Source organism: Aspergillus ibericus, assembly GCF_003184845.1.
Source record: "Aspergillus ibericus CBS 121593 unplaced genomic scaffold BO80scaffold_18, whole genome shotgun sequence".
Lineage (NCBI taxonomy): Eukaryota > Fungi > Ascomycota > Eurotiomycetes > Eurotiales > Aspergillaceae > Aspergillus > Aspergillus ibericus.
In genome coordinates, this window is record NW_020292116.1 from 376,383 (window position 1) to 402,274 (window position 25,892).

General features: G+C 52.0%; 10 protein-coding genes across 10 annotated transcripts; 3 read left to right on the forward strand and 7 right to left on the reverse strand.

Annotated features, from left to right (window-relative positions):
- Positions 1-176: 176 nt before the first annotated feature.
- On the forward strand, positions 177-940 carry BO80DRAFT_65367 (uncharacterized protein). The gene is made up of 2 exons (XM_025724677.1): positions 177-407; positions 474-940. The coding sequence occupies exons 1-2, from the start codon at positions 353-355 to the stop codon at positions 821-823; spliced, it is 405 nt and encodes a 134-aa protein (XP_025575644.1). The 5' UTR covers positions 177-352; the 3' UTR covers positions 824-940.
- A 2,796-nt stretch (positions 941-3,736) lies between these two features.
- BO80DRAFT_493433 (MDR family NADP-dependent oxidoreductase) lies at positions 3,737-5,253 on the reverse strand (the record flags this gene model as incomplete). The annotated part of the gene is made up of 5 exons (XM_025723816.1): positions 3,737-4,193; positions 4,239-4,296; positions 4,354-4,423; positions 4,480-4,618; positions 4,678-5,253. 5 exons carry the CDS (start codon positions 5,251-5,253, stop codon positions 3,963-3,965), a joined length of 1,074 nt encoding a protein of 357 aa, XP_025575645.1. The 3' UTR covers positions 3,737-3,962.
- A 315-nt stretch (positions 5,254-5,568) lies between these two features.
- akr1 (putative aldehyde reductase (AKR1)) lies at positions 5,569-7,380 on the reverse strand. Its single transcript, XM_025722661.1, has 8 exons — positions 6,915-7,380; positions 6,779-6,866; positions 6,719-6,732; positions 6,590-6,674; positions 6,436-6,528; positions 6,194-6,388; positions 6,021-6,149; positions 5,569-5,970 (listed from the first exon to the last, which is right to left on the reverse strand). Exons 1-8 carry the CDS (start codon positions 6,959-6,961, stop codon positions 5,617-5,619), a joined length of 1,005 nt encoding a protein of 334 aa, XP_025575646.1. The 5' UTR covers positions 6,962-7,380; the 3' UTR covers positions 5,569-5,616.
- A 2,672-nt stretch (positions 7,381-10,052) lies between these two features.
- On the forward strand, positions 10,053-11,553 carry BO80DRAFT_424872 (DUF3431 domain-containing protein). Its single transcript, XM_025719387.1, has 4 exons — positions 10,053-10,419; positions 10,482-10,638; positions 10,692-11,273; positions 11,323-11,553. Exons 1-4 carry the CDS (start codon positions 10,293-10,295, stop codon positions 11,417-11,419), a joined length of 963 nt encoding a protein of 320 aa, XP_025575647.1. The 5' UTR covers positions 10,053-10,292; the 3' UTR covers positions 11,420-11,553.
- BO80DRAFT_424873 (putative GPI-anchored cell wall protein Pst1) lies at positions 11,383-13,573 on the reverse strand (the record flags this gene model as incomplete). The annotated part of the gene is made up of 3 exons (XM_025719388.1): positions 13,031-13,573; positions 12,576-12,951; positions 11,383-12,490 (listed from the first exon to the last, which is right to left on the reverse strand). Coding segments are annotated over exons 1-3 (1,355 nt in total), but the record flags the coding sequence as incomplete, so codon positions are not given.
- Positions 13,574-14,394: 821 nt separating this feature from the next.
- Positions 14,395-15,873, reverse strand: BO80DRAFT_65574 (uncharacterized protein). Its single transcript, XM_025724679.1, has 2 exons — positions 15,668-15,873; positions 14,395-15,613 (listed from the first exon to the last, which is right to left on the reverse strand). Exons 1-2 carry the CDS (start codon positions 15,685-15,687, stop codon positions 14,671-14,673), a joined length of 963 nt encoding a protein of 320 aa, XP_025575649.1. The 5' UTR covers positions 15,688-15,873; the 3' UTR covers positions 14,395-14,670.
- Positions 15,874-16,470: 597 nt separating this feature from the next.
- On the reverse strand, positions 16,471-18,681 carry BO80DRAFT_65524 (uncharacterized protein). Its single transcript, XM_025724678.1, has 6 exons — positions 18,357-18,681; positions 17,858-18,291; positions 17,102-17,795; positions 16,946-17,055; positions 16,804-16,903; positions 16,471-16,748 (listed from the first exon to the last, which is right to left on the reverse strand). The coding sequence occupies exons 1-6, from the start codon at positions 18,586-18,588 to the stop codon at positions 16,585-16,587; spliced, it is 1,734 nt and encodes a 577-aa protein (XP_025575650.1). The 5' UTR covers positions 18,589-18,681; the 3' UTR covers positions 16,471-16,584.
- Positions 18,682-18,943: 262 nt separating this feature from the next.
- BO80DRAFT_65578 (tannase and feruloyl esterase) lies at positions 18,944-20,817 on the reverse strand. The gene is made up of 3 exons (XM_025724680.1): positions 20,731-20,817; positions 19,911-20,677; positions 18,944-19,847 (listed from the first exon to the last, which is right to left on the reverse strand). The coding sequence occupies exons 2-3, from the start codon at positions 20,647-20,649 to the stop codon at positions 18,982-18,984; spliced, it is 1,605 nt and encodes a 534-aa protein (XP_025575651.1). The 5' UTR covers positions 20,650-20,677; positions 20,731-20,817; the 3' UTR covers positions 18,944-18,981.
- A 723-nt stretch (positions 20,818-21,540) lies between these two features.
- On the reverse strand, positions 21,541-23,304 carry BO80DRAFT_455033 (glycoside hydrolase family 76 protein; the record flags this gene model as incomplete). Its single annotated transcript, XM_025722093.1, has 3 exons — positions 21,541-22,341; positions 22,407-23,146; positions 23,211-23,304. 3 exons carry the CDS (start codon positions 23,302-23,304, stop codon positions 21,541-21,543), a joined length of 1,635 nt encoding a protein of 544 aa, XP_025575652.1.
- Positions 23,305-25,301: 1,997 nt separating this feature from the next.
- On the forward strand, positions 25,302-25,532 carry BO80DRAFT_444769 (uncharacterized protein; the record flags this gene model as incomplete). Its single annotated transcript, XM_025721453.1, has 2 exons — positions 25,302-25,366; positions 25,427-25,532. The coding sequence occupies 2 exons, from the start codon at positions 25,302-25,304 to the stop codon at positions 25,530-25,532; spliced, it is 171 nt and encodes a 56-aa protein (XP_025575653.1).
- Between the last annotated feature and the right edge of the window lie 360 nt (positions 25,533-25,892).

The following is a 25,892-nucleotide window of genomic DNA, read 5'->3' on the forward strand; positions in this document are numbered from 1 at the left end:
ATACCAGTACGTCTATTGCTGCTTTCCATGGCTGTTGACTAACATGATAGGGGGCTATTGGCGTCCAGCACGCTACGTAGCGATCAAAAATCAAGACGAACAATTACACCTCTACGGAAGACGCCGAAAGAGATCTCCGCGTAACAGAGCACATTACTCGCACTAATCCGCATCATGTAGGCTGGAACTTTCATCAGCCCGTTGCGTGATTCCTTTCCCGTGTCTGGGCCCCAGATGGCACGCATCTCTGCATGGTATTTGATATCCTCTCTGCGAGCCGCTGTGGACGGTCCAGCGGACGGTTCGAGGGGAATGTAACTTCCCTTGGAGGTTCTGAGACCGGTGGTGCGAAATGATCTTACAGGGTCTTGAATATCTGCATTCACAATGTCGGGTGATTCATACAGGTATCCCATCCCGCACGCACTTAGCTATAACCCCAGAGTAAAAACACACCTTCTGATGAAATCCAGACCTCAAACCCGACAACATCCTCCTCTCGCTTCGAAACCCATCTATCCTCGAAGAGGTTGCTCAGGAGGAGATGACCGACCCTCGACCTCAGAAACATCTAGGGGATCGAATAATCTATCTCTCCCGGAACCAGTTTGGTTTAGAAGTACGAGATCTAGGGAGGCCAGTGATTCCGGATTTCGGACTAGCGGTGGATGGATCTAAGATTCATACTCATACTCATCGCATTCAACCGGATGAGTACCGAACCCCGGAAGTCATTCTGGGGAGGATTGGAGCTGTAGTGCTGATGTTTGGAATTTGGGGCTTGCGGTATGTTTATCGTTTTCTGTTAGGGAATTCTAAGTAATGATAAGGAAGTAGATGTTGGATCTTGTAAGAGGGAGTGGGCCTTTTGATCCGCCAGAATCAGATCCGTCCGTCTTCTCGGAAGAGAAGCATTTAGCTCGCATTATATCGATACTGGGTCCGCCGCCGGGGGAATCTGTTGCTCCAAGCAAAGCACGGGTCTCGATATTTTGATGCCGAAGGTATGGTTCATTCTAATGGTAGTAAATACATGCTAATGTGATCCAGGCAAGTTTAGATATCCGGAGTTGATCCCCGAGAGGGGAAGCCTTGATAGCTTCCTTTTCGATGTCGAAGGGGCATGATAAACAGGGGTTTCTGGATTTAATCTCAAAGATGTTGCGGTGACGAGAAGATGATCGTGATAGTGTGGACGAGTTGCTCTCGCATCCTTGGTTGCAGGAAAAGTAGAGCCGGTTTCGGACATCATTGGTGATTATCTTAATTACTATCTGTATTATGAGCACTCGGAATAGAGGAATGCGGCTGCCACAGGGACTGGTTGGAAATTGGTTTCGTGGGTCAAATCCGTTGTCTCTCGTGGTCTGATAACTACCGATACAGCGTACTGGAGGAAGATAACTGGGCTTATTTACGGAAAGATACCTACTACCGTGGATATTAGACTATCATACCACTAAGAGGGGACCTCAATACACAGGCAAAGCGGGAGTAATACAAAGTAAGGAGTTTGAAGGGAGGAATATGTTTCATGGATCTGAGGGAAGTAAAGGAAGATTACTAGTCAGGAAAGACGCGAGACGCCGTATTGAAATGGGAGTCTGAAAAAAAGAAGAGACGATGATCCGAGTGGTCCGCTGTAGAGTCTGACAGTCCATAAGCAAGAAAAAGCAAATTGACGGGCATTGGAAGTCAAATCTTGATACCCAGAGTAAGTATTAAGTACCTGCACCCCCACCATGACTTCCCAATTAGTCTATGATTCAGAAAAAGCACGCGATTAAAGGCATTGCCCTCACAGTCATCACAGACCCCACCTGCAAGACATAACGCCACACCCCCAAACAGACCAGGATTGAAGTAACTGGTCGGTAGAGTTCGGAATCAAAACATCTTTCCTTTTCCGTTTCCGTGAGGCACTCAGGATCAGACTAACTGAACACCCATGTAAACAGATGTGGTTTACTCCAGCTCGCGATGTCATATACAGTAATTGTAATGGTGGACATCCGAGACCCGGCCTCAATTTGACGTGTGCCTAATATGGTTGCTTGGCCTATGTCGTCTCCTGCGCGCCAACCATTTGCCCTTGGGGACGTTTCGTTTTGTTTCGTTTCATTATGATAGTGATGGATGCGGTTGCGTGGTATCCACTATGTGATGGTAGAGCATTGCAACTATCGCGTATATGGAAGATAGTCTTGGAAGTAGTGCTGATTCCGATATTACCCACGCGTATGCCAGACACTCTCTCACTGTATGTCTCCCCATTGGATGCAGAGCAAGGATAACTGTGCTTTGCACGGCCCACAAAATCAGAAGATTGAGAGCCCACTCGCTATTCACACCTTCAGTATAAGGTAGATGGTCATTCCCTGACAGGATACAGGAAAGTCTTCTTGGGTAAGAGGTATACCCAGTGTCAGCAAGGCATCCTTCCTAAATGCCAGAGGGAGAGAGTAGATGGCTAGAACATGATGCCCCTTGTTGCGTCTGTAGACGGAAGGATATATAAACAGTGTATTTGCGGTCTTCTCAATCCATCACGAAGTACACACGCAGGAATGATGTGGTATATTGCATCTGATCCTGAATATCTCCTGAGCCTTTCATTGGAGACTGCTTTGCGCTGAGCAGCTGGAATGGCAATGATGTGAATATACATGTCGGGTTGACAAGATAGATGCCGTGTGTATTTCTTCATCATCATACTGAAGCAAGTATTAGTCGTTGGAAGTATTTCTCCAACGCAAACTTGCGCAGAAGCGATGGCAATAGCTCCGTGAACGAGCTATCTATATCCTAGACGGCGTACATTCCATTCCACCACAAGATGAGCTTGAATTGGTCGTAGATTTCACCTAGTACGTCGCCATCTCCGAGCAGTGCGACTGGCACTGGTACCTTCCCAGAATGACAGTTTATTCCAGGATCTCATGATACAGGCCCAACTCTCATCTCGTGTCAAGAATCCTTGTACAATTCGCTCTTGTTCAGCTTTATACAAAAGCACTCATGATGGTTTGATCCACCACCTTCAGCGGGCGGACTGGACTGCGATGACACCTCTATCTTCGTCGACGAATATCTCAAGCTCTCGCTGTCATTCCACAAAGGCTATACCGCTTTGGTTTTCGAAATCCTGATGGGATTTGCTGCAATGTGTATAATGGGCACAGCATTCAAATTCTTAACCACCGCTGGGTCTGGTTGCCTTGATGGGCTGCGTAGAGTCCTTGTCATAGTTGCTGACTAATCGCACGATCCGCAAAGCAGGTGTAAGCGTAGGTATGAGATGGAATGGCGACGGAAGGTGTCCTGGGATTATAGAACGCAGCGTGGCAGTTGAATGCTGGTCATGAGCGTGACTGATCTGGACTTTATCAGGGTCTTCGAGCAATATGGTATTTGAAAGATGATATGCTGCGATCGACGCTAATACAGCATGGTTCGATAGCGAGCTGGGAGAGGTGCAGACAATAGGACATGAATGAGAAATGGATACAAGTTATTGGCAAGGTGGAGCGATGGCGTTGTCGTTGAAAAAAGTGGTGTCAACGTCTCATATATTCCCGGGCAGGAGGGGCCGCAATAGCCTGGCCCTTGCTCGAGCCAGGTTTCTGGCAACTGGGTTCATGATATATTTGTTTAACAGTGGAAAGCCGTCGCCGGATGCCGCCAGAGTTTCGCTTGATTGAAATTGGATATATAGATTTATAAGAAGAGTGCTCTGCTGGGTTGGTAGGATTGAGAGAACTGTAGAGATGAGAGCTCTCTTATGGCTGCCATCTGCTATGTGTGAAGACCGGATATTGCATTTGGAATGCTGTGGACCTCCTACAGATGTGTTCTCCGTAGGGAAACCCCCTTGCAGTCCATTGCAATCCCCGATATAGTCACCGTATGCGCTGGGATTCTCCAAAATTTGGGCAGTCTCTGCTGAGTGCTGACCATACAAATTACTCGGCCAGTTTCGTCGTCAACTTGCCAGTGTTCGACCCATCAAACAGCTTCATCCACACCCCTGGAATATCTTCAAACTTCGCCTCGACCACAGTCTCCGTCGCATCATCAACCACCAGCTTACCGTCCTTCCAGGCCTGGATGAGCTCTGCCCGGGCGTCGGGAAAGTGATCTCTGTAGTCAAAGATGATGAACCCGAGCACAGAGAGGCGGTTGGTGACAACTTCCTGGTTAACTATGAGCGGATATCAATCATGAGGCGAGAGACATACGTAGAAGTTCTTCAAAGCAATACGATCTTCATCGCGGTTGTAGTTGGCGATTGTGCCGCTGCGACCATTAGCACAAGAGCTCATTTAGTAAACTTAGTAGTAAAAGGGGACATACGACGCAGCGATCCTGCCATGTCGCTTGACTCGCAAGAGCATCAGATCGAGGATATGGCCACCCACATTGTCTGTCCCATCAGCTATCACTTCTCATCATACAGCGCAATGAAATAGGTGCACTCACCAAAGTAAACATCCACAAACCCCTCCGTCGCCTTCCACAGTTCCTCCTCAAACCCCTCCTTCTTATAATTCAAACACACATCCGCCCCCAACCCCTCAACCCAACGACACTTTTCATCTGTCCCCGCAATACCAATCACCTACCCCCAACCCCATTAGCCACATCATCCCAACAAACCCATCCAACAGAAGAACATACCTCATCAGCCCCCATCACCTTCTTCGCAATCTGCACCACCATCCCCCCCACCGCTCCCGCCGCACCACTAACCACCACCCTCTCCCCCTTCTTCAACTTGACCACCTCCCGCAACGCATACAGCGCCGTCAAGCCGGGGAGACCAAAACTCCCCATATAATGACTGATTCCCACCCCCGGTGTCCTCTCCGGATCCAGGACCTCCACGTCGTTGATCTCGACAATAGCGTACTCGCTCCAAGAGGTCGTAGCGAGGACAATAGTCCCCGGAGCCAGAAGGGCGGGATTCCCGGACTCGAGCACCCGGGAGATGGTGTAGGCGCGGACTGGCGCGTGGAGGGTCATGGGGGGCACGTAGAGACGGGCTGGGTCGACTAGGGCGGACATTTGGCCGCGTTGGGCGGGGTCGTTGGAGATGTAGAGGGTTTGAAGGAGGGCGGTGGTGGGGGTGAGAGGGGGGAGGGGGTTCGATTGGGGGATGAAGGTTGGTTCAGGGTGGGATGGGGAGAAGAGGATGGGGGTGCTGGTGGGTTTGGAGTTGAGGATCCATTGGCGGGTGGTGGAGGGGATGGTCATTGTGGTGGTTTCTTTATACAGAGAGAGAGAGAGAGAGAGAGCTGTGGTTGATAGGTTACGATCTATAGAGTACCTCGGGTATTTATGTGATGCTGCTCGGACATAGATACCCATCTGGGTGATGCAGACGCTGCACCTTGATTTGTAAGTCGGGTATTCTTGGTGCCAACATGCAGGGATCTGCATTGGTAAGATGCACGGTAACTGTCGGGTAATCAGGCCATGTCGGACTTGAACCGATGTCTACCAGTGTCTCGTTGACTTAACAGCCCACTGGACAATAAGCGAAGCCTAAGGTGTGAAGTACTCAACGATGCATACAAATAAGCTAATTCATTTGTCTATCAACAATAGTGACCAGCACTAAACAACAACCTGGTGTCCAGCAGGCTTCTCCTCCTCCTCACCAAAGATGTTGATATCCCACCGAGGCACGTTGGCAATGTAAGGAGTGTTGTAGCGTCTGCGGTCCTTGCCCAGCTCCGACACCTTGGCAACCTCCTCGGGCGTAAGCTCAATCTCCTGGAAGTTGGCCTGGATACGAGATGCCGTCACCGACTTGGGGATGACGCTGTGGCCGCCGACCTGGGACCAGGCCAGGATGACTTGGGCGGGGCTGACAGTGCTGCCGAGTCTCTTGGAGGCAGATTCGGCCACCTCCTGAACCTCGGGGCGGTTGATCAGCAGGGGAACGCCGAAGCCGTTGTTACCGAAAGCCTGAGTGGTTAGTCGGGGACTAAGGACTTAAGGGGATGACGAGAGCTCACAGAGTAGGCAGTGATGTGGATGCCGAGCTTTCCGCAGTACTCGATGAGCTCGTTGCTCTGCAGCACCGGGTGGCGCTCAATCTGGTTGACGGCGGGCACAACGCCGGTGGCCTTGATGATGGCCTCAAGCTACGCGGGTCAGCTTGGTCTCTCAGCCATTGCAGCGTACTTACGTGGTGAACCATGTGGTTGGAGACACCAACGGTGCGGGCCTTGCTCTTGGGGAGCTTGGTCATGGCCCTCCAGGTGTCGACGATCGAGACGTTGTCGTTGATCTGGACATCACCACCCTCGACAGAGCTGTTCTCAACGAGAGGGAAGTAGTTGGAGCCGGTGGTAAAAGCAACAGGCCAGTGGACCAGGTAGAGCTGCGGAATTAGCAGTCGCCAATGGAATGGTTGTGGGTATCACGTACATCGAGGTAGTCGAGCTCGAGCTCAGCAAGGCACTCATCCAGGGACTGCTCGACAACGGCGGGGTCGTGCTGCGAGTTCCACAGCTTGGAGGTCTGTTGCGCAGATGCGGTCAGAGGTGATAATTGGTAACATTGGGATAGTCTGGTGACATACGATGAAAAGGTCCTCACGCTTGAGGCCAGGAACATCCTTGTAGGCCCTCTTGATACCCTCAGCAACCTCGCGCTGGTTCTGGTAGCTGCGGGGGTTAGCTTGTATTCGGAGTCGTCGTTGGGAACCTACATAGTAGCCAAATCCTATTTCAGGTTAGTGACGGAATACGATCTAGATTGCTGAACCTACCAAGTGACGGTATCCGGCCTTCAGGGCCTCGTAGACGGCATCGCCGACCTGACCGGGGGCAGACTGCCAGGTACCGAATCCCAGCTGGCTAATGGAGGTCAGTGATTGAATTTGCGCTGGCCGGAAGACAACATACGGGATCTGAGCACCGGAGTTGAGGGTAACCTTCTTGCCGAGAGACATTGTGAGACGTGCAGGTCAAAATGAGGAGATAGAATGAAGTTGAGGAAGAAAAGATGAGGACGAGGAGGGCGAGCGCGTAGAAATAGGAGCGCTTCGAGACGGGCAAGGTCCTCCGGTGGGGGTCGCGACACTTCCATCGAGTAAAAGGAGGAGGACCTGGAGCCGTGACTGGCTGCGCCTGATCTTCGATGGAGTTCTTTGGGGATGCTCAATGGCATTACCCCGCCAGCTAGACCCCTCGGTGGGGCACGCGTGGGATGTTCTTAGACTGAGAGTTCGTGATGCCAGAGTCGCAGCCAGGCACGTCGTCCATTCGTCCGCAGCCACCGCAATGGCAGTGCAGACCATCATCACGGTTTTCCAGATACAGTATCATCCAGCATACGCTCTGATCGACTTTCCTGCACACTGGTGTGCCTCGCAATATGCAGCTGTTCATGGAGGGAGGAAATGATGTCAGGCGGCAGACATTCCTCCGATGGGTCAAGCGTCCAAACACGTTGCCTGAATAGGTAACCCTGCGGGTATTTTTCCACGAGTCACAGTGCGCGTTGACCTTACTCATCCGGTCAATTAGCCTGCCAGGCACGTGATCTGGGGGTTTTAGCGCATTCAACACTCCAACGGAGTACGACAGAGTACAGAGTAAGTGGCAGCTCGCTTACAACCGCTTGGCTGCATGATCTGCGTTTCAGCTGGTATGCAACGTCGAAAAATGTGACCGTCCGGCTTCCCGCACGGATAATTGCCCAGTTCAGAATCCAATCATCCGCTCGGCTTCCTCTCCGATCCGGCTAATTCCTGCTTGTTCCAGTTCGATCCCTGTCTCGGTTGAATTGAGTCGACCATAGTGCTCCCTCCGTACAGAGTACGGACTACTCTGTTCCCGACATGTACAGTTACACCTACTAGATGACAACCGGTATTCCGCAGATGTCATGTGAGAGCAATGCTCGGTCGGATAGGGAGGCGAGGATCGGCCTGCAAGGCCTCCTTTGGCCTCCGGGATGTGTTATAAGGCGTTCAATTCCTCGGACATGTTCAGCTAGTGTTGAAGATGATAATACCCTGTCCGGAGTACAGCACATAATGTGTGTGATGACGGCCTTTCGATTGCCTCCGTGCGGTAATCTATCTGCGACAGTCCTTATGTGAAGACAGTCAATCTGGTTTCTCCGCATATCCCGCCGAACAGAACATATGGGCCGAGCAGCATGGGCTTGGGCTTAGTATATGCTTATATTGCGGCTTCAAATCTAATCTGAACGTGGCTGCTGTGCTGCTATGTCTGATTCTGCTGGCTGCAAGGGTGGCAGAGCCTAGTTGTTACGACGAGTTTCTTGATTCCCTTGTCTCGTGTCACACTCACTTAGGCAAGCGCGCATATTCAAGTTGAGAGGCGCTTTGCCCACCCAGGTGCCACTCTGGGGATCAAATTTAACTTCGCACTTCTCTGACTTATCAGACTAGCTAGGTGACATTCTCCAGAGGAGTCTTGGGACTACCTTCAATTTTCTTTCATTTTCAACTATGCCAAGGAGTTATGAAGGCCGTGCTTTGGCTGTCAGATCTAGATGGAAAAGGTCGCTGTCGCTGGGTGAGTCTCCCCAGGTGTCTCCACTGAGCAGCCAAGGGACGGCCCCGGCCTGGCCCCGGACACATTAATATCACTGCAAAATGACGCCTAGACGCGTACTGCTGAGAGCATCCAGCTCGCTCTAGCGTCCCGCGAACCAGGATGTAGCCGCTTGCACTGACCACATCTTGACCGGCCGAGCGAAAGTAAAACGCGGCGTAACTGTTGCTTAGTATTTGGAGTCTATAAGGGCAATTAAAGGTAATTTATAGGCACACATTATAATCTTCTCCTCTCACCCAATCAGAGACGTGGGGATGATTTCAAGATGACAGTTAATTGCGCACCCCGCGCATTCCAGTCGGCTCGGAACCTTGTATGCCCCTGCTGAGTACAAGGAATTAGTTTTCGCTCATGTCATGCCAGCGAAACTGATAGTAGTTCGATATGTCATGGATGGCTAGACTATACCATCACGTGGCACTATAGTCATGCTTATATTTGGGGATATTCAGATAAGCAGCTTAATCTTACTGGAACCTTTTTGACACAATAGTCAAAGTTTAATCATAGGGAGAATACGCAATCGTGACAGGTGCACGATGCAGCATCCTAGTAAATAGTACCTGATAAGGGAGAATTGTAGCTAATGTCAGTCGACAGTCCGTGTCATTCCTGATCTATTTTTGGCACTCATCAGCTATCGTGATGTCCACTACGGTGTTCTCCATAACCCAGTCCTTAATGACGACCTCCGCTTGAATTATTGTATCGACGCGCGTACCACCTCACGATAAGACGTCGGAGGATATCTCAGCAGCAGTGGCTGCAGGAATATACCCGGCTGTAGAACGAGCAGCTCCACCGATTTCGTACAGGAGCGTGGCATACATGCTCTTGCCTACGTCTGCATGCGTTCGGATGGGCCCGACGCGGCGGAAATGACCCGTCGAGCTTCATTTGGTAATCCTCGTAGGGTGACGTACTCTCGTGACGAGTGGCTTCTTGGCTCTGCAACTAGGATCAGCCAGCTGGCCAGCCCTAAATCCCGGCCCCTGGGATTGCTTGTTACGCCTACTATACGGAGTAGTAGGAGGGGAAACTCCCTTCTGTCTCCGCCAGCGACAAGCAATTCTCACCATTTCAACGTTCCGGTTGTTCCACCTCCAGATTCCTCTCCAGTCTCATCTGCAAGTAACGTGGCCTAGCTCCGAACGGGGAATGGTTGGGTGGCGCTAGGGATGGATCCGTAACTAGCGGGTCTTGGACCGGGGGCTGGCCACCAATGATGGCAACGTCGCCCCCACCACCAGGAACATCCCGTCTCCACTGGGGTTACACCCCAACCGAGATCCTGACGATTAAATGGCCGTCGGGGGGCTAGGCTAGCCCAACGCGGCTAGGGGCGTCGCCAGCTGCCCCTTACGTGAGGCCATGGCGTCCAGCCGGGCCCCACCGGGAGGAGGCCCTTTTTGGCTTTTCGTCTGGCCGGCCATCTTCCCTGGCCGTCGGTCGGTCGCTGAGGCTCACGCACTTCCTTTCCTTGTCCTTCTTCCCTTTCTGTTGTTCGGCTGCGCGCAAAATGGCGGATGACGCGACTTAAGCCTCGTCGTCCATTCATGCCTCCATCGTGATAGCCTTATTGTTTCTATTCCCCCTTTTTCCTGTTCCCCTCCCCCTTCCCCTCTCTCCTAGTTTATATCCCCTCCCTCGCCCCGTCGCCCGCTGCTTCTCCACCCCCGAGAGGCCATCCCAATGTCGAAGAGGCGGCTATTTCGCTGGCCTGCCCGCCGCACCGCCGGCCTGGGATGTCTCGCCCTACTGGTGACCTCCGTGGTCTCATGGTATCTCTATGGTGGACAGCCTGAAGAGCCCCAGCCAGGTATATACCTCGTGTTGGTCCGTGTGCATCATACCATCGTCATGCTGACTGACCCTGTCCAGTCCCTCAAATCCAACCCGTCACCGACCACGAGATCGTCACGTCTCAACTCGCCGAAATCACCGCGACCTACAACAATGCGACCAATGACATTGGACTCGTATTAGCTGCCACCGTCCGAGAAGACCTCACCTGGCTCCTCAATTACTGCAAGGACCAGTATGTACCCAACCACCCATTGCGCGATCATATTAACGGTTTCCTCTCACTAGTGGTACCATACCCTTCATTTACACCACCGACGAACCTCCCGCCCCGCACCTCCTCGTCCCTCGCACAGTCCGCGGTCGCGAAGCCGCCGCATACCTTTCCTTCGTGGTCGACTTTTACTCCCAACTCCCCAAGTACACGATCTTTGTCCACTCGAACCTCGATCAATGGCACAATGACCTCTTCGGCACGCACACCAGTCCGGCGCTGAAAAACCTCCGACTCGAGGCCGTTGACGCGCAGGGATACGTGAACCTACGATGCGAGCACAACCCAGGGTGTCCGACGAGCGTGCATCCATGGAGCCCGACGCAGATCGACATTGAGAAGAACGACATCCGCGCGTACTTCCCGCAGGTGTACCAGACGTTGTTGAACGTGCCGCTAGATCAGGTTCCCGAGCATATTGGAAATGTGTGCTGCGGGCAGTTCGCAGTCAGTCGGGAGCGGATTCTCCAGCGCCCACGCGAGGATTACGAACGGATGTTGCGATGGGCCGAGGAGACAGACTTGACGGATAGTTTTGGGGTGGGATGGGTGTATGAGAAGATCTGGCATATCATTTTCGGCATGGACACGATATAGTAAGTGATACCACCTATGGAGGACAGCGCAGACTGCTAACCGGAATAGTTGTCCGCGGTACGAGCAATGCCGATGCGATGCATACGGATGGTGTGGACCGTTGGCGTCGGGCGAGACACTGCAGGCAGTGCGAGCGAAGTCATAATCTAATCGATGATTGTTAATGCATGATGTATACTATCATGATGGGTGATATCAGGATGCATTTGGTTTGGTTTGGTTTGTTTGATATGAATCGATTGATCTAATTGTACAGTTAGATGTTTTAAAATTCTTTGCACCTATTGACATGATCACATATATACCATAATCTAGTTGCTTCGAGTAGCATCTCTCGCGCCAGGGATATCACTCATGATTAATAGGTTGTTGATGCGTCCCTCGCACCGGTCCCGCATCCAACTCAAACGTCTCCCTCCGCATCGGACTCCCCGGCGCTTCATGCACGTCTCCACTATCCAACAACGGCACATCCGTCTCGGACGGTCGTCGCCGCGGAATTGGATGCAAGAACAGTGAGCGACCATCTTCATCGAGAGGCGGTGATCGCGATGTTCGATCCCCGGGCAGGAGTGCGGCCGGGACAGGCGGGGAAGTCGACAGCATGGATTCTCGATTCCCATCCCTATTCATCCCGTTGTCCTCTACAGGCGGCGGCGATAACGGTTTCCGGGGTATCCCACTACCGACCACATTCATCGGCTCACTACCAGCACCACCATTCCTCCCGACCAAAGAACCGGTGAGCGGGAGAGGAAGCGGTTTCTCATACGACCCTATGACTTTCTCTTCATCCCGCGCCGTCCCAACAGCCGTATATACGTTTCCATCCTGGGTATTGATATTGCGTCTTCTCCGTCGAATCCGTCGTTTCTTAACTACCGTCCAGACGAGGAAGAGAATGAGTAAAACGAGGACGATCACTGCGATTGCGATCCCGGCTTTGGCTCCCGTGCTGAGGCCGCTGCTGGATCCGTCAGTGCAGGAGTATGAGCCTTGGAAGACGCCGTTGTTGTTGCTGCTGCTGCTGCTGCTGCTGCTGCTGTTGTTGTTGTTGTTGTTGCGTTTGCGGGTATTGTCGTCGTCATTATCGTTGTCATCATCGTCGTCACTCTTACCGTTGCGGAGGGAATCTAGGCTCGAGCAGCGGAATGAGCCGCCGTGGGAGTTTATGAGGGTTTGGCCTTTGGCGTGTTTGAGGGAGGGGAATTTGATACTATCATCATACTCCATCAGCATCACATTCCACCTCCTTAACTCCACCACACAGAATATGTAAAAGGTAGAGGTGGGGGACATACTCATCAAACACCCCCTCGAGCACCAACGCCCCCTCCACCTTCTCCAACTCTTGGAACACCAAATCCCTCAAGTCGTCATTATCCTGAATATCAATCTCCCCGCCAACAGTCTGCAGATCGGACAGGGAGAGATTGCTCAATTGATCATTACCCGCGATATAGATCTTGCCGTGTACGGTCTGGAGATCTGATGCCGAGAAGGCTGTCAGGGAGGTGACATTTTGGATGGTGAGCCCGCCGTTGATGGTTTGGACGTTGGAGAGGGAGATGGATCCGCTGGCGGAGGTGGAGATGCTGAGGGTGCCGGAGATGGTGTCGCAGGAGGAGAGGGAGTCGGCGTCGGATTGCGTGGTTAGGGTTATGGAGGAGGAGGAGCCTATTTATTATTCATTGTGGTTAGATTGGATTGGATGTGGTGGGTTGGGAAGAGGGATGGGGGTGAAGGGCAGACTCACACGAGGAATTCGAGCTCGAATCACCGGCCACGAAGACGCCTTGTAATGTCACGAAAGCAAGACATACAGAGAAAGAAGAAAGAAAAGAACATGGGTATAATTGTGGGGGTATCATATCATTCATCCAGGCTGCACCGATCAGGTACAGCGAATCCAAATAGGCAAAAAGAAAAGAAATAGCTCAATCAAGCCAGGATATCCTCGTAAGTCGATCTGATGACTCCACTCGTGTACTCATTCAGCTCGTAATCATCAATCAGGTATTGGTCGTGGTAGGAGCGGGAGCCTGGAGGAAGTCGGGAGGAGGATAGTATCAATACATGACCCCCACGAGAGACTGCGTGTAGGCAGAGTATCACTGGGTAGATGGGTGGGGGACAGAATATAAGTAAGAAAAAGAAATTCTCGCGGCGGTGGCGGAGCAGCTCCCTATGTATGTATAAGTACGGAGTACTAGCTAGGTGCCATGCTGCAGGGGAACTTAGTCATGGATAATTACTCGGTAGAGAGATGGAGAGGTATGGACGGATGATCGGATGAGTGGATGTGGAGGATGCTAGACGGGACGGGATGGGATGGGACGGTACTTACTTAAGGTATCTATGCCTTGGATGAATTCCCCTGGAACCGACGGATATTATTAGTGTAGACTAGGGGATTGTTGGACCTGATTGGCTTGGATGGTTGGGGCAGACAGCAGGCAGAGAGATATCTGTGGGAAGGACGGTATCTCCGATGAGCACGGATGGTCGATACTACTAGTTCCAGGTGTCTGCTCGGAATCAGATGGATACCTTGCGGTGGAGGTACCTCAGGCTATATGTAAGGCAGTGATACAGAGATGCATCTCACTCATCACGTTTCCATTCCTAAAGCAATTCTCGCTTAGAATCCCTCCTCCAAACCACAGCGATGGATCAGAAAAACAAAACAAGCAAGAGACTGCTGCAATACAGGAACACCGCCCCGAATGCCCCACTCCCGCCGTCAAGCACCAAAAAGTGGACTGACCCTCACCACCAACAGCACTATCGAACCCTCAGCATCAAATCTGCAGTGCACACAACTCTATCTCATCCCATCAGATAACCAATCACCTCGATCCCGAACCCTGATTTTCTCACTTCTGCTATAAATAGGCGTCAAAGTGGCATCGCATTCAGGCACCAGAATTTCCTCAGGGAAAAAAACACCCTAGCGGTGAGGTCCTGATTGGGTGCGGGTGGAGAACCCCGCTTTGGCAGCAGGCAGAGAGATTCGGGCATGCCCGATTCGGCAGGAATGTCCGATGGAGAGTCGCTTCGGGGTCAGGGTTGTGGCATGGTTTGGTGATGTCAATATTTATCAGTGGAAGGAGATGTGACGAGGCTGGTAGGATATTGACTCTGTGGGAAGATTGGAGGGTTTGGATAAGTGGGATAAATGTAATATCTTCCGGATAGGAACCCTAGCGTGTTCCATCATGGTTGATATGCAGTGCGTTCAAAAGGGATAGCATCAGGCTGGCCTCGTCCGATTCTTCTGTTTTTTTTTTCTTTGTGTTGAATACACTGCCATGCTCAATTACGGCCTTTGGTCCAGTGGGTATGTTGAATTGCATCGACAAAGCTCAGGACCATCCAACACCCTGAGCTAGTCGATCAATTAGCATCCCAGATTTTCTCCCAAAAGTCCAACACAAAATCACCACCTTCTGCGAGAAGTTCCTTTAGTCCCTCACTCCCACCCAGCTCCCCCAGATTCGACACAATGTAGGCAATAGCCAAATTCCTCAGAGGATCTCGAGGGAGGGTGTGCTGATACGAGTATCGGACCCATTCTGTCACATTGCCGACGTTGGTTTCATACAGTGTGAACGGCAACAACGTCTGCACCAATTTGTATAACACCAGGTCCTTGAGCGACGCGATATTGTACTTGTCGGCCAGAACATATAGCTCCGCGTGACCCAGGAATACTGGGTAGAAGTCCTCGCTGGGGTGGGAGTTCCCCACTGGGGTATACTTCTGGGTTGGCAAGGACTGATCCTGTTTAGTTTCAAGCTCGGACTTAAGACCACTCAGTATCCCGCGGAGATGGGAAGTCCGGAAGCTTTTATTCTGGAATGGCAGTCTATGGCCAGGGCAGATATCGTAGGGTGCGGGTTTTGGCATCTTCACTGACTGGCCCCAGCCCCAACCTCCAAATGGATTTGCATGATCAATGCTCGGTGTTTCGGTAAACTCTGGCTCAGGTACTGGCTCCGGCTCAGGTACTGGCTCCGGCTCAGGCATTGGCTCCGGCTCGGGCATTGGATCCGGTTCAGGTACTGGCTCCGGTACAACCTCCTCAGGAATCTCAGGAATGTCCATCGTACCGCAAGCCGGCGGCGTGTATTCCCCCACGTAGGCATACTCGCACAGTCGAAAGAAAGTATCCTCCTCGACCTCCGACCAATCCGCCTGACGCTTATTGGCCTCGAGCATTTTGCCGTTGATGAGGTTGTTGAGTGGGGCGGAAAGGCTGGCCAGTGGGCCCGAATGTACCGTGATGTCTTTCTTCTGGGGACCGATCACGAAGGTGAAGAGGTGAGATGTCATGTATCTAGACAGCCAGGTTAGTTTGGCTCGGTATATGTTGCTTCTGGTGGAGACTCACTTGCTGAAGTCTGTAGCCATTGTTCCGTGTCGATGAAGCTATGTGGATATAGCTTTTGTGGGGTTGGAAGATGTGGAAAGTATGGACTCTTTAGTTAGGCAGAGGGATTATCGAGGAGAGATAAAGGGCGATGCGTCGATATTAACAAACAAGACTGTACGAAGAGTCCACAGAGGAAGGTCAGCTGATTAACATACCCACAGTAAAGGCAGAGTAAATATTCACTGAAGTACATGCTCAAAAGAAGGTATAGTCGGGACAAGATGATGCCGGGGCAGGAAGCGAATAGATACAAAGGAGACAGCCTGCCACGTCACATGCTCTATGCGGGGTCGTCTTTTAATCTGTGAGGGCAGGTACCCCTTACACATGTCCATGTGAGTATCTCCAGAATGACTCACTGTGTTAGAGTCACAATCAAGCTCTCACTTGGCACCGGTTGGGAAAAAGCCGCGAAGTACCTCTTGGAAAGTCAGTCGTCGTGTTTGTTATCGCATCCCGCAAGAATGTAGCATCGGCCATGTCAATCCGAAAATTTCGAAGGAAAGTATTTCGCCGGTCAATGCTCTTGTGAGATTGTCATTGATCTTCGTTAAATCCATACGCTGTAGAGACTGTGGGGTGAACTTTCCTCTCCTGAAAAGACTCGCTTTGAACTGTCTTTTGGTGGATGAGAAGATGCCTTCCATCTCTCCATTAGAACTGGACGATGAATCTGGTGAGGTATCGATGTTCTAGTCTTTGTGGCTTCGAAGAAAGGAGAGGGTCTTTGGTTATAGTCGGTTATAAATAATGATTTTTGTTTGCTTTCTCACTCATCGTGCATATGATTTGAGTGCTGTATGATTTCAGCTTACCAATCTCAATTCATCTGCAAAGTGTCCCCACATCTTTGCCTCACTATCTGAAGACCCAGATCAACCATGTACATCCCTCCACCGATCCATCTTCGCCAGTTCCGTCCACTGACTCTCGAGCTCTCGAATCATCCATGTCGTCCGCCACCCGACCACTTTTTCCACTCGACGGAGGAACTTCAACGACCATTGTTGCTCAGATGGATGACGTAGGCAATAGCCATCTAGCTAGTTTGTTAGTATCTGCTGAAGGCCCCAATGAAAGTAGAGGGACCTCACACTGATGCAACAAATGACATGCCATAAAGTATGCATTTTCGACGGTTTCGTTCGACGTCGAGAGCCCGATTACACTGACTAAATGGGATGCAATGGTTTTCTGTTTGGGTTAGATGGCACATCAATGTAAGTATGGACGTACCTCTTCAATCCGCCTCAATCGTGCAAGCTCATAAGCATTGCCTACACCCCAGTGTCGATGTGACGAGGTAAGGAGGATCCGTGAGGCGTGATAGTATTGTAGACCAACCACTGATTTGTCAGTTGAGACTTCTCGGGGTGAATACCGTGTACATACCCGCTGGCGGGGACATGATCCACATTTCTGGAAAGGGCCGATTGTCCTCTGGGCTTGGGTCCTTGTACTGCAATGGCTGCCAGCTAATCGGCCGTACGCGATGCCACTCCTCCACACTGTCGGACAGATGCTGCCACTCGCTCTCATCCACCGCGTTACAGTGTGATCCCCAACAGGACTGGATGATCTTTGCACACAGGAAGATGATGACATTGGCATAAGAGGCATCATCGCGGCGCCGGAAGACGGACGAGAGCTCGTAGTTGGCTAGGTCCAGCTGCATTGGCTGGTGTTGCACCAGGGAAGCATAGATAGCCTGGCGTAGGAACTGCCAGCTTACCGCTTCGGCGAGACCACCAGAAGAGGCGGACTTGGACATAGTGTTGAGTAGTCGGTTTGAACCGACCCAGTGGCATTTTTCATCGGTTGCACGTTCAAGCTCTTCGTATATTCGAAGGGTGACCACGGTTATAAGGAGGTTATCGTCATATGTGTCTTCTGGCAGAGCTAGTGCGGCGATAAGCAGCTCAAGGCACTGGCCGTGGTATTCAGAGGCTTCCCAGTCACTGGAGTCGGCCATTATGGCATCGTGCCGTGCTGCAAGACACAGTACCGCTTTGAGTACCATGGGGACCTGCAGGGCTCTGCGGGGGACTTCGGTGCTGAAATGTGAGCGGAGGTCGCATATGTCGGCCTGACGGGACAGACATTAGCTACTCGTTTTCTACGATAGGTATCCATCCAGTATTCACCTACCCATGGTGCGATCTTCTGGATGAACAATCGTAGTAGATGTGCTTCCCGAGAGGTCATCGGCGGTGAGCTGCTCGGACGGGGGCTCACGGAGCTGAGCGGTGAGGTTGAACCCGTCCACGTGCTCGCAGACGCCAGGGGCGACACAACATGAGCGACAGGAGGGGAGAGACCTGAAGACGATGGAGCCAGCGGAGGACCCTCATAGATAGGGGTTTGTGCTGGGGGGGTGGATGTCCCGACATTGGGAGGACGGATGCCCTCATCTTGGGAATATATGACTTCAGGGAAGGGCAAGTGGGCAAATATAGAGATGTTCTCTGGAATATCGATAGGGGCGTCATCGGAAGTCAGCTGGGCTTCGTCTTGGTTATCAGGCAGAGCATCGGTGGTGTTGCCGGCATCCGAGTCGTCGGACGATTCTTGCACAAACGTTACTATCCACTAGAATTAGTGATGCCAAGAACTAACAAACACAAAGCAAAGGATCAATCCATCGTACAGGACGGAGGTAGGTCCACCCATGTTTGGCGCGGATCCCAGGCTAACTCGAACTTGGAGGCTATGCCGTTACTTTTCTGGTACACATGGCGGACGGCTTTGAACCGAAAAGGCGGATCCAAGCGACAAACGCGTCCGAGGCGAGTGCAGGCATTACAAGCCGACGCGCCAGCGCGAGTGGTGCACCGAATATGACGAAGGCGACAACGCTCACATCCTCGTCCGATTCTCATGGCAGGCCGCGGGGCAGAGGGCCCTGAGCGTTCAGCGCTGCGGGGAAAGGGCAACAAACGGACAGGGACATGGGCGGGCTAGGGGGATTCATCCAGCCTACTGGACCGAAGGCGAGGTGATGTGAGAGTGGCCTGATGGGGTGAGGACACGACCGAGAGAAGAGGTCGGGTTGCCTGCGAGGTGAAATGGCAGCTCGTCGGTTATTGATCGCTGCCATGTGGAGGCGCCTGGGGCCGGCAATTGCCCCTCCGGGTCTAGTGCATCCTTCCCCGCATTTGTGGAGATTCCATCCTCATTGGTTCTCTTTACTGAGTACTGTGGAAAGTCTTAGGATTAGGATAGTAGTATCTATATTGGAAACACCAGACGATATGTCATAAGAAGTGGACGGATTAAATACAGCTAAACGACGATGCGTCGTTCGGATCCCCACCCACATATGTAAAAACCTTCGGGTAAAGACAAAGATCTGCCGTCCGGGTCGCGCTACTATTCGACCCTGCTACAGCCGTTGCAATTGCTCCAAGGGTATCAGGCACGGTCCCGTTCTCAACCCATACCCTCAGAGTCTCGAAGACAGTATCACTAGGATCGAACCCCGGCCCTCCGCCGCAGTGAGCTACCCCTGGTGCCAAGAAGAATCGGTAATAGTCTGCAACAGTTGGATCCCGGCCCATGACCCGAGTGTAATAATCCACCGTTCCGTTGGTCGGGATCAACTCATCCTGCATGCCGTGCCATGTGATCATCTTACCTCCGGCGAGTTTAAAGCCGGTCAGGTCGGTGTTATGAGTTCCGATGATGGAAGCGTATTGGTCGACCGATTCACGGAAGAGGTCATCAAAGTCTTGTCGCGTCAGTCCTTGAACGCTGAATGAGGAGTTTCTGGCCAGGAATATCCGAGCCCAGTCGGCGCTGATACTAAAGGGGATCACTGTACAGTTGTGGACAGACGTGCAGGTTGTCGCAAGGAGGGAAGTTAGGTCGGCATCATAGTTGAGACCGTACCACTCGAACTGATCTTCGAGAGATATGGGGCCTTCCCACATGCCCTTGACGAGTTCAGCAATATTGTCGGTGATGATGATTTGCCCGTTTGGATCGCTGCAATTGACTGTCTGGCCAACGAGGGACGACGCTTCGAAATGACACTGGCCTGGAAGAGAGATAATTCCATCTTTCACCCCGTCCAGAAGATCGCAAGCTTCGATTGCAGCGTCTGAGAAAGCATCGAGAACACATGCTGGCGGCTGTGTATCTGTGAAGGGTCGTCAATTAGTGTCAAGTGCCAATGTGGCGCGGCACCGAACAGTGCACTCACCAAGAAGTTGTGCCAGAAAAGCGGGCCAGTACTCGGCCAGTTGGAACCGATCCCAGTTGATGGCGGGTGAACCCGCCACAATACCATCAAAGTAGGTCGGAAATCTCTGGGCCATCATATGGCCCTGTCGACCGCCAGTGGAGCATCCATTCCAATACGAGTACTTGGGGGCTGATCCGAAGTAGATTTCCGTGGCCATTTTCCCGAGCGTAGCTGCCTCCCCTAAGGCTACGCTAGAAAAGTCCCACAGAGCAGGCCAGTTGGTGTTGCCTTCACTCATAAATCCCCAGTCTGCTGTTGAGGTGGTGCTGTTATGTCCTCCATCAGTGGAGGAGGAAGAGTACCCGGACGCAATGGGAGCTATGATCTCGTCTAGTCCGCCGGCCGTCCAACCACCTCCACCGTCCATCAGAAAGCGGGTGTTCCAGTCACTGGCATTAAGAGGAAGCCCGATATAAGTGTTGACAACGTCGTTCTGGCCGGGGTGTGTGTACTGCAATGTTATAAAGCATATATCCACCATTGGCGGGATTCTGCTTATTGGTGCTGATGTGACCCCGCTGGCTGATGAGTCGCCAGTCGAGTAGTTGGGTGCAGAGGTGACATTAAGTGAAAGTATGTGGATATTACTTAGTCCGAGGGACATGAATGTGTCTGCTGTGCAGGACTTTGATGCTGAGGCATGTCCCAATAAGGCTGAGGCTGTTATAAGCGCCTGAGCTATGGATAGAAGAGCCATAATAACAGAGATGGTATGCCGATTGTTCCTGAAACCAGTATTTAGCGATATGACAGAGAAATGTGGCGGGTGACGGCCTACCAAGCAACGAGATATCCGTAAAGAAGCCCTGCAGCAGATTGTTCAACACGTATGACTGGTAGCGTCGGCCGATTTATATGATAGAGACATCACCCTGAACTGCCAAGCTTTCACGATTCGAATTCTGCCTAAAGATGGCGATCCCATCTCGGGAATCAAGGACGGCAGTCCCAGCCATGATCCGAGACCCAGGTGATCAGCGATCAGCAAGGATGTGCAGAAAGATAATTGCGGGGGTCCGGAAAAGTCTGCTGCCAAGGTGTCTCGGAAACTGGCAGGTTAGAGACCGTAGGCTGAGAATCAGATCGCAGCATATTTGTCAGCCAATATGCAGTTCGAGACGCCCTAAGTACCGGATGAAGAATTCGGCATTGAGTAGCGTGGTTCATGTGTTCATCCAATGTGAGTCGAGAGGTCGGAGGCTACACGAGCCTGGCGATCCCCGCATTCTCGTTGCAGTGTTTGTGGGGAGCGAAGCGGGGAAACACAAGGATTGAGCCCGGGAAATGTGGGGGCCGCTCCGGCTCTCGAGAAGCCTGGTACGGTTGGAAGACTCTTGGTTGAAGCTTTTGGAACATCAACAGTGCATGTTCAATCCCCAGGCGTAGCTGAAGAACATTTCTTGTGTAACACTCACAGCTTTAACATAGCATCAGAGGTCCGGTCCTCCAATCAACGAAATTGAAAAGGTTTCTCTATTTTCTCAAGTGGTGATGATTTTTGAAGCCTTGACCTCTCGAGGTATATCGCGCACTCATTCATCATCTTCAACTAATCATATACATTAATTTATCATACTCTACAGGTTGATTAGGCCAATTCATAACGGATCGTCTTCGCCTTTTGCAACTCCTGAGGCGGCAACTCCTGGGGTGGGGGCTCCACCCGGGTGTCGGTGTCCATCTCAGCGAAAGTGTAGGACGCGGCACCCTGGGGAAGCTCGGCAATCTCGTTTGGCTCAACTTCGGCGGCCTGATAATTGCCTTTGGAGTCGGTGGCCGTGTGCTCCTCCGGGACCGCTCCTCCTACCGTCCCTTTTCTCTTCTTTCGGAAGACAAAAAAGGCAGCAGCAGCAACCAAGGCGACTCCAGCAACAGAGCCCACCACAATCCCGGCAATGTCGCCGCCGGAGAGTCCACTAGAGCTTCCATCACCCTCCGTGCCCACTCCCGTGCCACTGGTACTTGCCCCGTCGGAACTTGCGCTCACGGAATCCTGCGCCATCATGAGATTGGCAGTCAAGGCATTCACAGCACTCATCGAACTGAAAAAGTTGGTATTATAATCGTAACTTGAGATGGTCCAGTCGGAACCACAGACGGTGCCGTTACTCATCCCGCTGCATTGCTTCGCAACGGCCTTGGCAGTACTCCGGAGGATCGGTTCAATCGTGTCGATGGTGTCTGGCAGGAAACGCGTCGTAACCGCAAGGCATGATGCGAGAAGCCCCTTCAAGGCATACTCATCATCGTCCCAGACTACGTCGCCGGCCCATCCCAGGTCAGGGTCCTCATTGAACCCCCGTTCTACTATCACCCCTTCTTCGATAAACATACTCAGAGTGGTATTTAGCAAACCTTCTGCCCTTGTTTTCCAAGTGGCTGCGCCGGTCTGTGATACGTGATTGTGATTAGCCAGATTGCTCGCCCTCTCCATCGTGGACCCTTGAAACCTACCACGTTGTACATGTATGCTGCACCGCTCAAGTACAAGCCGTATGGATAGGTGTACTCGATCCGATTCCCGTAGTATCCCGTGCAATTTCCACTGGCGGTCGTATTTATAACAAGAAAATTGATGGTCCAGTTGCTCTCGAGCACCATTTCACTATCCACGCTCCACTCCCAGACCTTTTCTGCGTCGCTTGCATAGCCGGATTGATCGTCGCCACTAGTGAGATATGCTAGCCGCGAAGCCAGCTGGAAGAACTCCCCGTTACTCACGGCGTCCTTCACTGATCTGTTGTTCAGGCTCAAGTCATCATTCTCGGCCTCGAGGCCGCCGCCGCATATGGTTGAAAAGTCGAAGGTACTAAGTAAGGTCCCCTCGGCCTGCTCCGCGTAAGTGAGCCAGGAAACATTGGAAGACTCGGCTGGAAAGCCCATCTCAGCCGCCGTCACAGCGGCCAGCGCCCAGGCAGCATGATTCATATTCGTGTCGTTGTTGGATTCTTCCCATGAGGTGCCGAGTTCTAAGTCCGCTTTACTGTACATGCGCTTGGTGATTAAGTCGTTGTAGGTATCATTGCCGGTTAGGTTCCAAAACGGGATCAATGTCGAGTAGAGCCACGCCTCGACGGTCGATGAGTTAAAGAGCCACTGATTATCGTCGCCGTACACCGGGTTGACATCGCCACTGAGGGATGAGTTAGAGAGTGTATTCGCAACTGTTACTGCTGCGGCATCTTTGATTGATTCTAAGGTTGGACAAAAGTATATTAATTAGCTCATCCATCCAACCCCTGTAGCCCGGGAACTTACGCGTGCTGTTGATATCCAGCTCCAGCGCAGACACTCTTGCAGGTGACCCTAGCAGCAGGCCTGCCAGAGCCACACTCAAGCTCAACGACAACATGACTCCCAATGCGAGGTGACGGACAGGGTGGTGGGAGAGAAAAGAGAAAAAATCAAACGCGGAGAGGCCAGGTGCATCCGTCCGCCTTATGAGCGCACGGGTGGATTTATGTGTCAAGGCGAGCCGCTTTATCGGCAACTAGCTAGCGATGCTGGTCCTAGCCTTTGTTGGAGTCAGGAAGCTTCCATTGGCGAGATGGGTCACAGCAACCCGGGGCGCAGCGATGAGACACCACGGCTTCCAACGCGATTTAACCGGCCCACCCGAGTGCTGGCCTGTCCAAGTCTCCAAGAATCCTAGACCGGGTCTCAATGGCTTCTGTATGGCTGGCTCGTATGTGACCGAAGAGTCCCCGGCGATTAGTTTAGCCCGATGGAGACCGGACAGGGATCGTGGACAAAGATTCGGCCTAAGTCAGTCCACGATGTGGCTGGCCGATCGGGGTGAACCCGACCAATTGCCCTGCTAACAAATCCATGGTGCCTGTGCAGCATTCATCAGGTATCTGTGAATCCTTCACGTCGTGAGTAGAGCAAATGCGTCGCCCTGGCAAGGAAGAGAGTGAGTGGGAAATTGGTAGGACGGAGGTGTCCGCCTCGGGGGGTGGGAGCTGGGAGGGGGACATCTAATTTCTCACCCCTGCTGGAGCCCCCCACAACGGCCCCGAACCCGGGGAGCGACGCAAAATCAGTGGTGAATCCAAAAGAAACTAAGGCCTAAACCCGGTCAAGCCTTGACACCGGCTCAAAAGTTTCGACCAGCGAGAATCCCTCTGCTTGTCCTATTTTACTCCACACGTCTGATTCGGTAGGAGCATCGCGACTCAGCTGAGCGCTGGCCCACCGAACCACCGCGCATGTGTTGTTCTTGTAGTTGTTCGGGTTGTGCTCCCTACAATGGCCCTTTGGAGTTTGGAGGCTCTTGTCCTGCCCACGATCCGCGCCATAATTATTAATCCTGTGGCAGGATTTTCGGAGATACGGCAATCCGCCGGACCTTCCTCCTTAATATCATGACGAGGCTCTGGGCCCGACTATCTATCCGGTCAACGGCTGGTGCATCTACGCAAGAGTCGGGTGCATCATAGCCAACCCAGGACGGTTTCTCATCCAGCATGCAGTGATGCTAATGATCTATATATAACATCAAGCCGTGGACCCTTGGAGTTCAGCCACGGTTGGCACCGCCGACCACGGTGGCTGACTGACACCGTTTGGGCCACGAGGCTGCGGTTCCAATTTCGTTAGGCTGCAATCTCTGTCCGGTAAGAACACAAGAATGGACTTTCGCTTCCTGGGTATGTTCCTCTAGTAGCTTCCTTGGCCGCTGCCCCGCATCTACGCCGCTACGGAGTATGGCCTGCGCTCATCCGTAATGCAACCATTGTCTCTCACGTCAGCTAATAACCAAAATGCACTAGCACCGGTCTAATATCGTTGTCGTCAAGCCGACAGTGCCTAGCACTCAGCGGTTAGAACTGGGCACACGGATTACCGGAGACGGCTGCTTGAGTGTATCGCCGAGCTGATACTATAATTCCCCGTTTATAATGCGATCGTCATATATGTCCGCAATTTCGTCGACGACGATCTCGGCTGGGTTGTCGGGTTGGCTTATTGGTATTCTCCCCCGGCTCGAAGGAGTAGACCATGCAGCTCAGACGAAGTAGGTATGCATATGCAGCAGTATTTGCCCGTCAAAGTTCTATGGCTGCAACACCTCTCAAGTATTGGGGTCTCGGAACGTCATGGCAAGTGCTGATTTGCTACGTGATGGTTCCCATTGTTCTGTTTCTGATGAACATGACAGGCGTCTTTGTAAGTTGTATCGTGGGACATGGTGGATATAGGTCTGACATGATCACACTGGTACGGGCTCGTGGAAACCTTTGGCGGCTTTGTCAAGCTACTGATGATTTTTCCAATCTCAGTCGACCTATATGCGATTGCGGGCGATGGTAAGCTACCCTTCGAAGTTACTCCGTTCTGCGTCAAGTTATGCGTCCAGTGGCTTCACCCGAGTTTAAACATTGGCAAGCCTTTGGCACCGACGGATCGGCTTTGTAAGTAAGATTTTTCTATTCCTGGCTTGATATCTCTACAGGATGCTCATATGACTCCAGCTATGTGATTCCGCTCACAGCATACGCCTTCCAGGGCATAGAGGTGCATGCCATGACTGCGTTTGAAGCTCAAGACGGCCACGCCCCGCGTTGGCTGTCGCGCTAGTCCGCGTACACTGTGGTGGTTGCGTATATCTCGTGTGCCTTGGGGAAGTCATCAATGCGAATTGGAGTAACGCCTCCCTACCACCGCTCTACGATGGCGTGGGAAACGGTACAACATCGTCTACTTCCTCCCCTGGTACATCTCAGAGTGTGGTCATTATCGCGGGTCAAATCACTAAGAATAGACATATGGCCGGCTTCCTCAACGGCTGTTTGCTCTCTAGTGTCCTTGCTGCCGCCAATAATTTGCTTTATGTCGATTACATCCTAATGTTTCTAAAGTGTGGGGGAGACAATGTTCTTTCGATACCGTCGGATTTCTCGAGGCAGAGAAGTGATTTTCAAGTGAATGGCCACAGTC

Excerpts from the sequence above, each read along its gene's own strand:
- BO80DRAFT_65524 (XM_025724678.1), bottom strand. The coding sequence starts at position 18,588 with ATGAGAATCGGACGAGGATGTGAGCGTTGTCGCCTTCGTCATATTCGG. Across the intron at positions 17,796-17,857 it reads TCCAGAAGATCGCACCATGG|GCCGACATATGCGACCTCCG; the intron begins GTAGGTGAATAC and ends CTGTCCCGTCAG. Across the intron at positions 17,056-17,101 it reads GATCATGTCCCCGCCAGCGG|TGGTTGGTCTACAATACTAT; the intron begins GTATGTACACGG and ends CTGACAAATCAG.
- BO80DRAFT_424872 (XM_025719387.1), top strand. The coding sequence starts at position 10,293 with ATGTCGAAGAGGCGGCTATTTCGCTGGCCTGCCCGCCGCACCGCCGGC. Across the intron at positions 10,420-10,481 it reads GCCTGAAGAGCCCCAGCCAG|TCCCTCAAATCCAACCCGTC; the intron begins GTATATACCTCG and ends GACCCTGTCCAG. Across the intron at positions 10,639-10,691 it reads CTCAATTACTGCAAGGACCA|TGGTACCATACCCTTCATTT; the intron begins GTATGTACCCAA and ends TCCTCTCACTAG.
- BO80DRAFT_65367 (XM_025724677.1), top strand. The coding sequence starts at position 353 with ATGATCTTACAGGGTCTTGAATATCTGCATTCACAATGTCGGGTGATT. Across the intron at positions 408-473 it reads ATGTCGGGTGATTCATACAG|ACCTCAAACCCGACAACATC; the intron begins GTATCCCATCCC and ends GATGAAATCCAG.
- akr1 (XM_025722661.1), bottom strand. The coding sequence starts at position 6,961 with ATGTCTCTCGGCAAGAAGGTTACCCTCAACTCCGGTGCTCAGATCCC. Across the intron at positions 6,867-6,914 it reads AACTCCGGTGCTCAGATCCC|CCAGCTGGGATTCGGTACCT; the intron begins GTATGTTGTCTT and ends GACCTCCATTAG. Across the intron at positions 5,971-6,020 it reads TCCACATCACTGCCTACTCT|GCTTTCGGTAACAACGGCTT; the intron begins GTGAGCTCTCGT and ends CTAACCACTCAG.
- BO80DRAFT_65574 (XM_025724679.1), bottom strand. The coding sequence starts at position 15,687 with ATGGCTACAGACTTCAGCAA. Across the intron at positions 15,614-15,667 it reads ATGGCTACAGACTTCAGCAA|ATACATGACATCTCACCTCT; the intron begins GTGAGTCTCCAC and ends CTGGCTGTCTAG.
- BO80DRAFT_65578 (XM_025724680.1), bottom strand. The coding sequence starts at position 20,649 with ATGGCTCTTCTATCCATAGCTCAGGCGCTTATAACAGCCTCAGCCTTA. Across the intron at positions 19,848-19,910 it reads TTTTCTGGCACAACTTCTTG|ATACACAGCCGCCAGCATGT; the intron begins GTGAGTGCACTG and ends GACCCTTCACAG.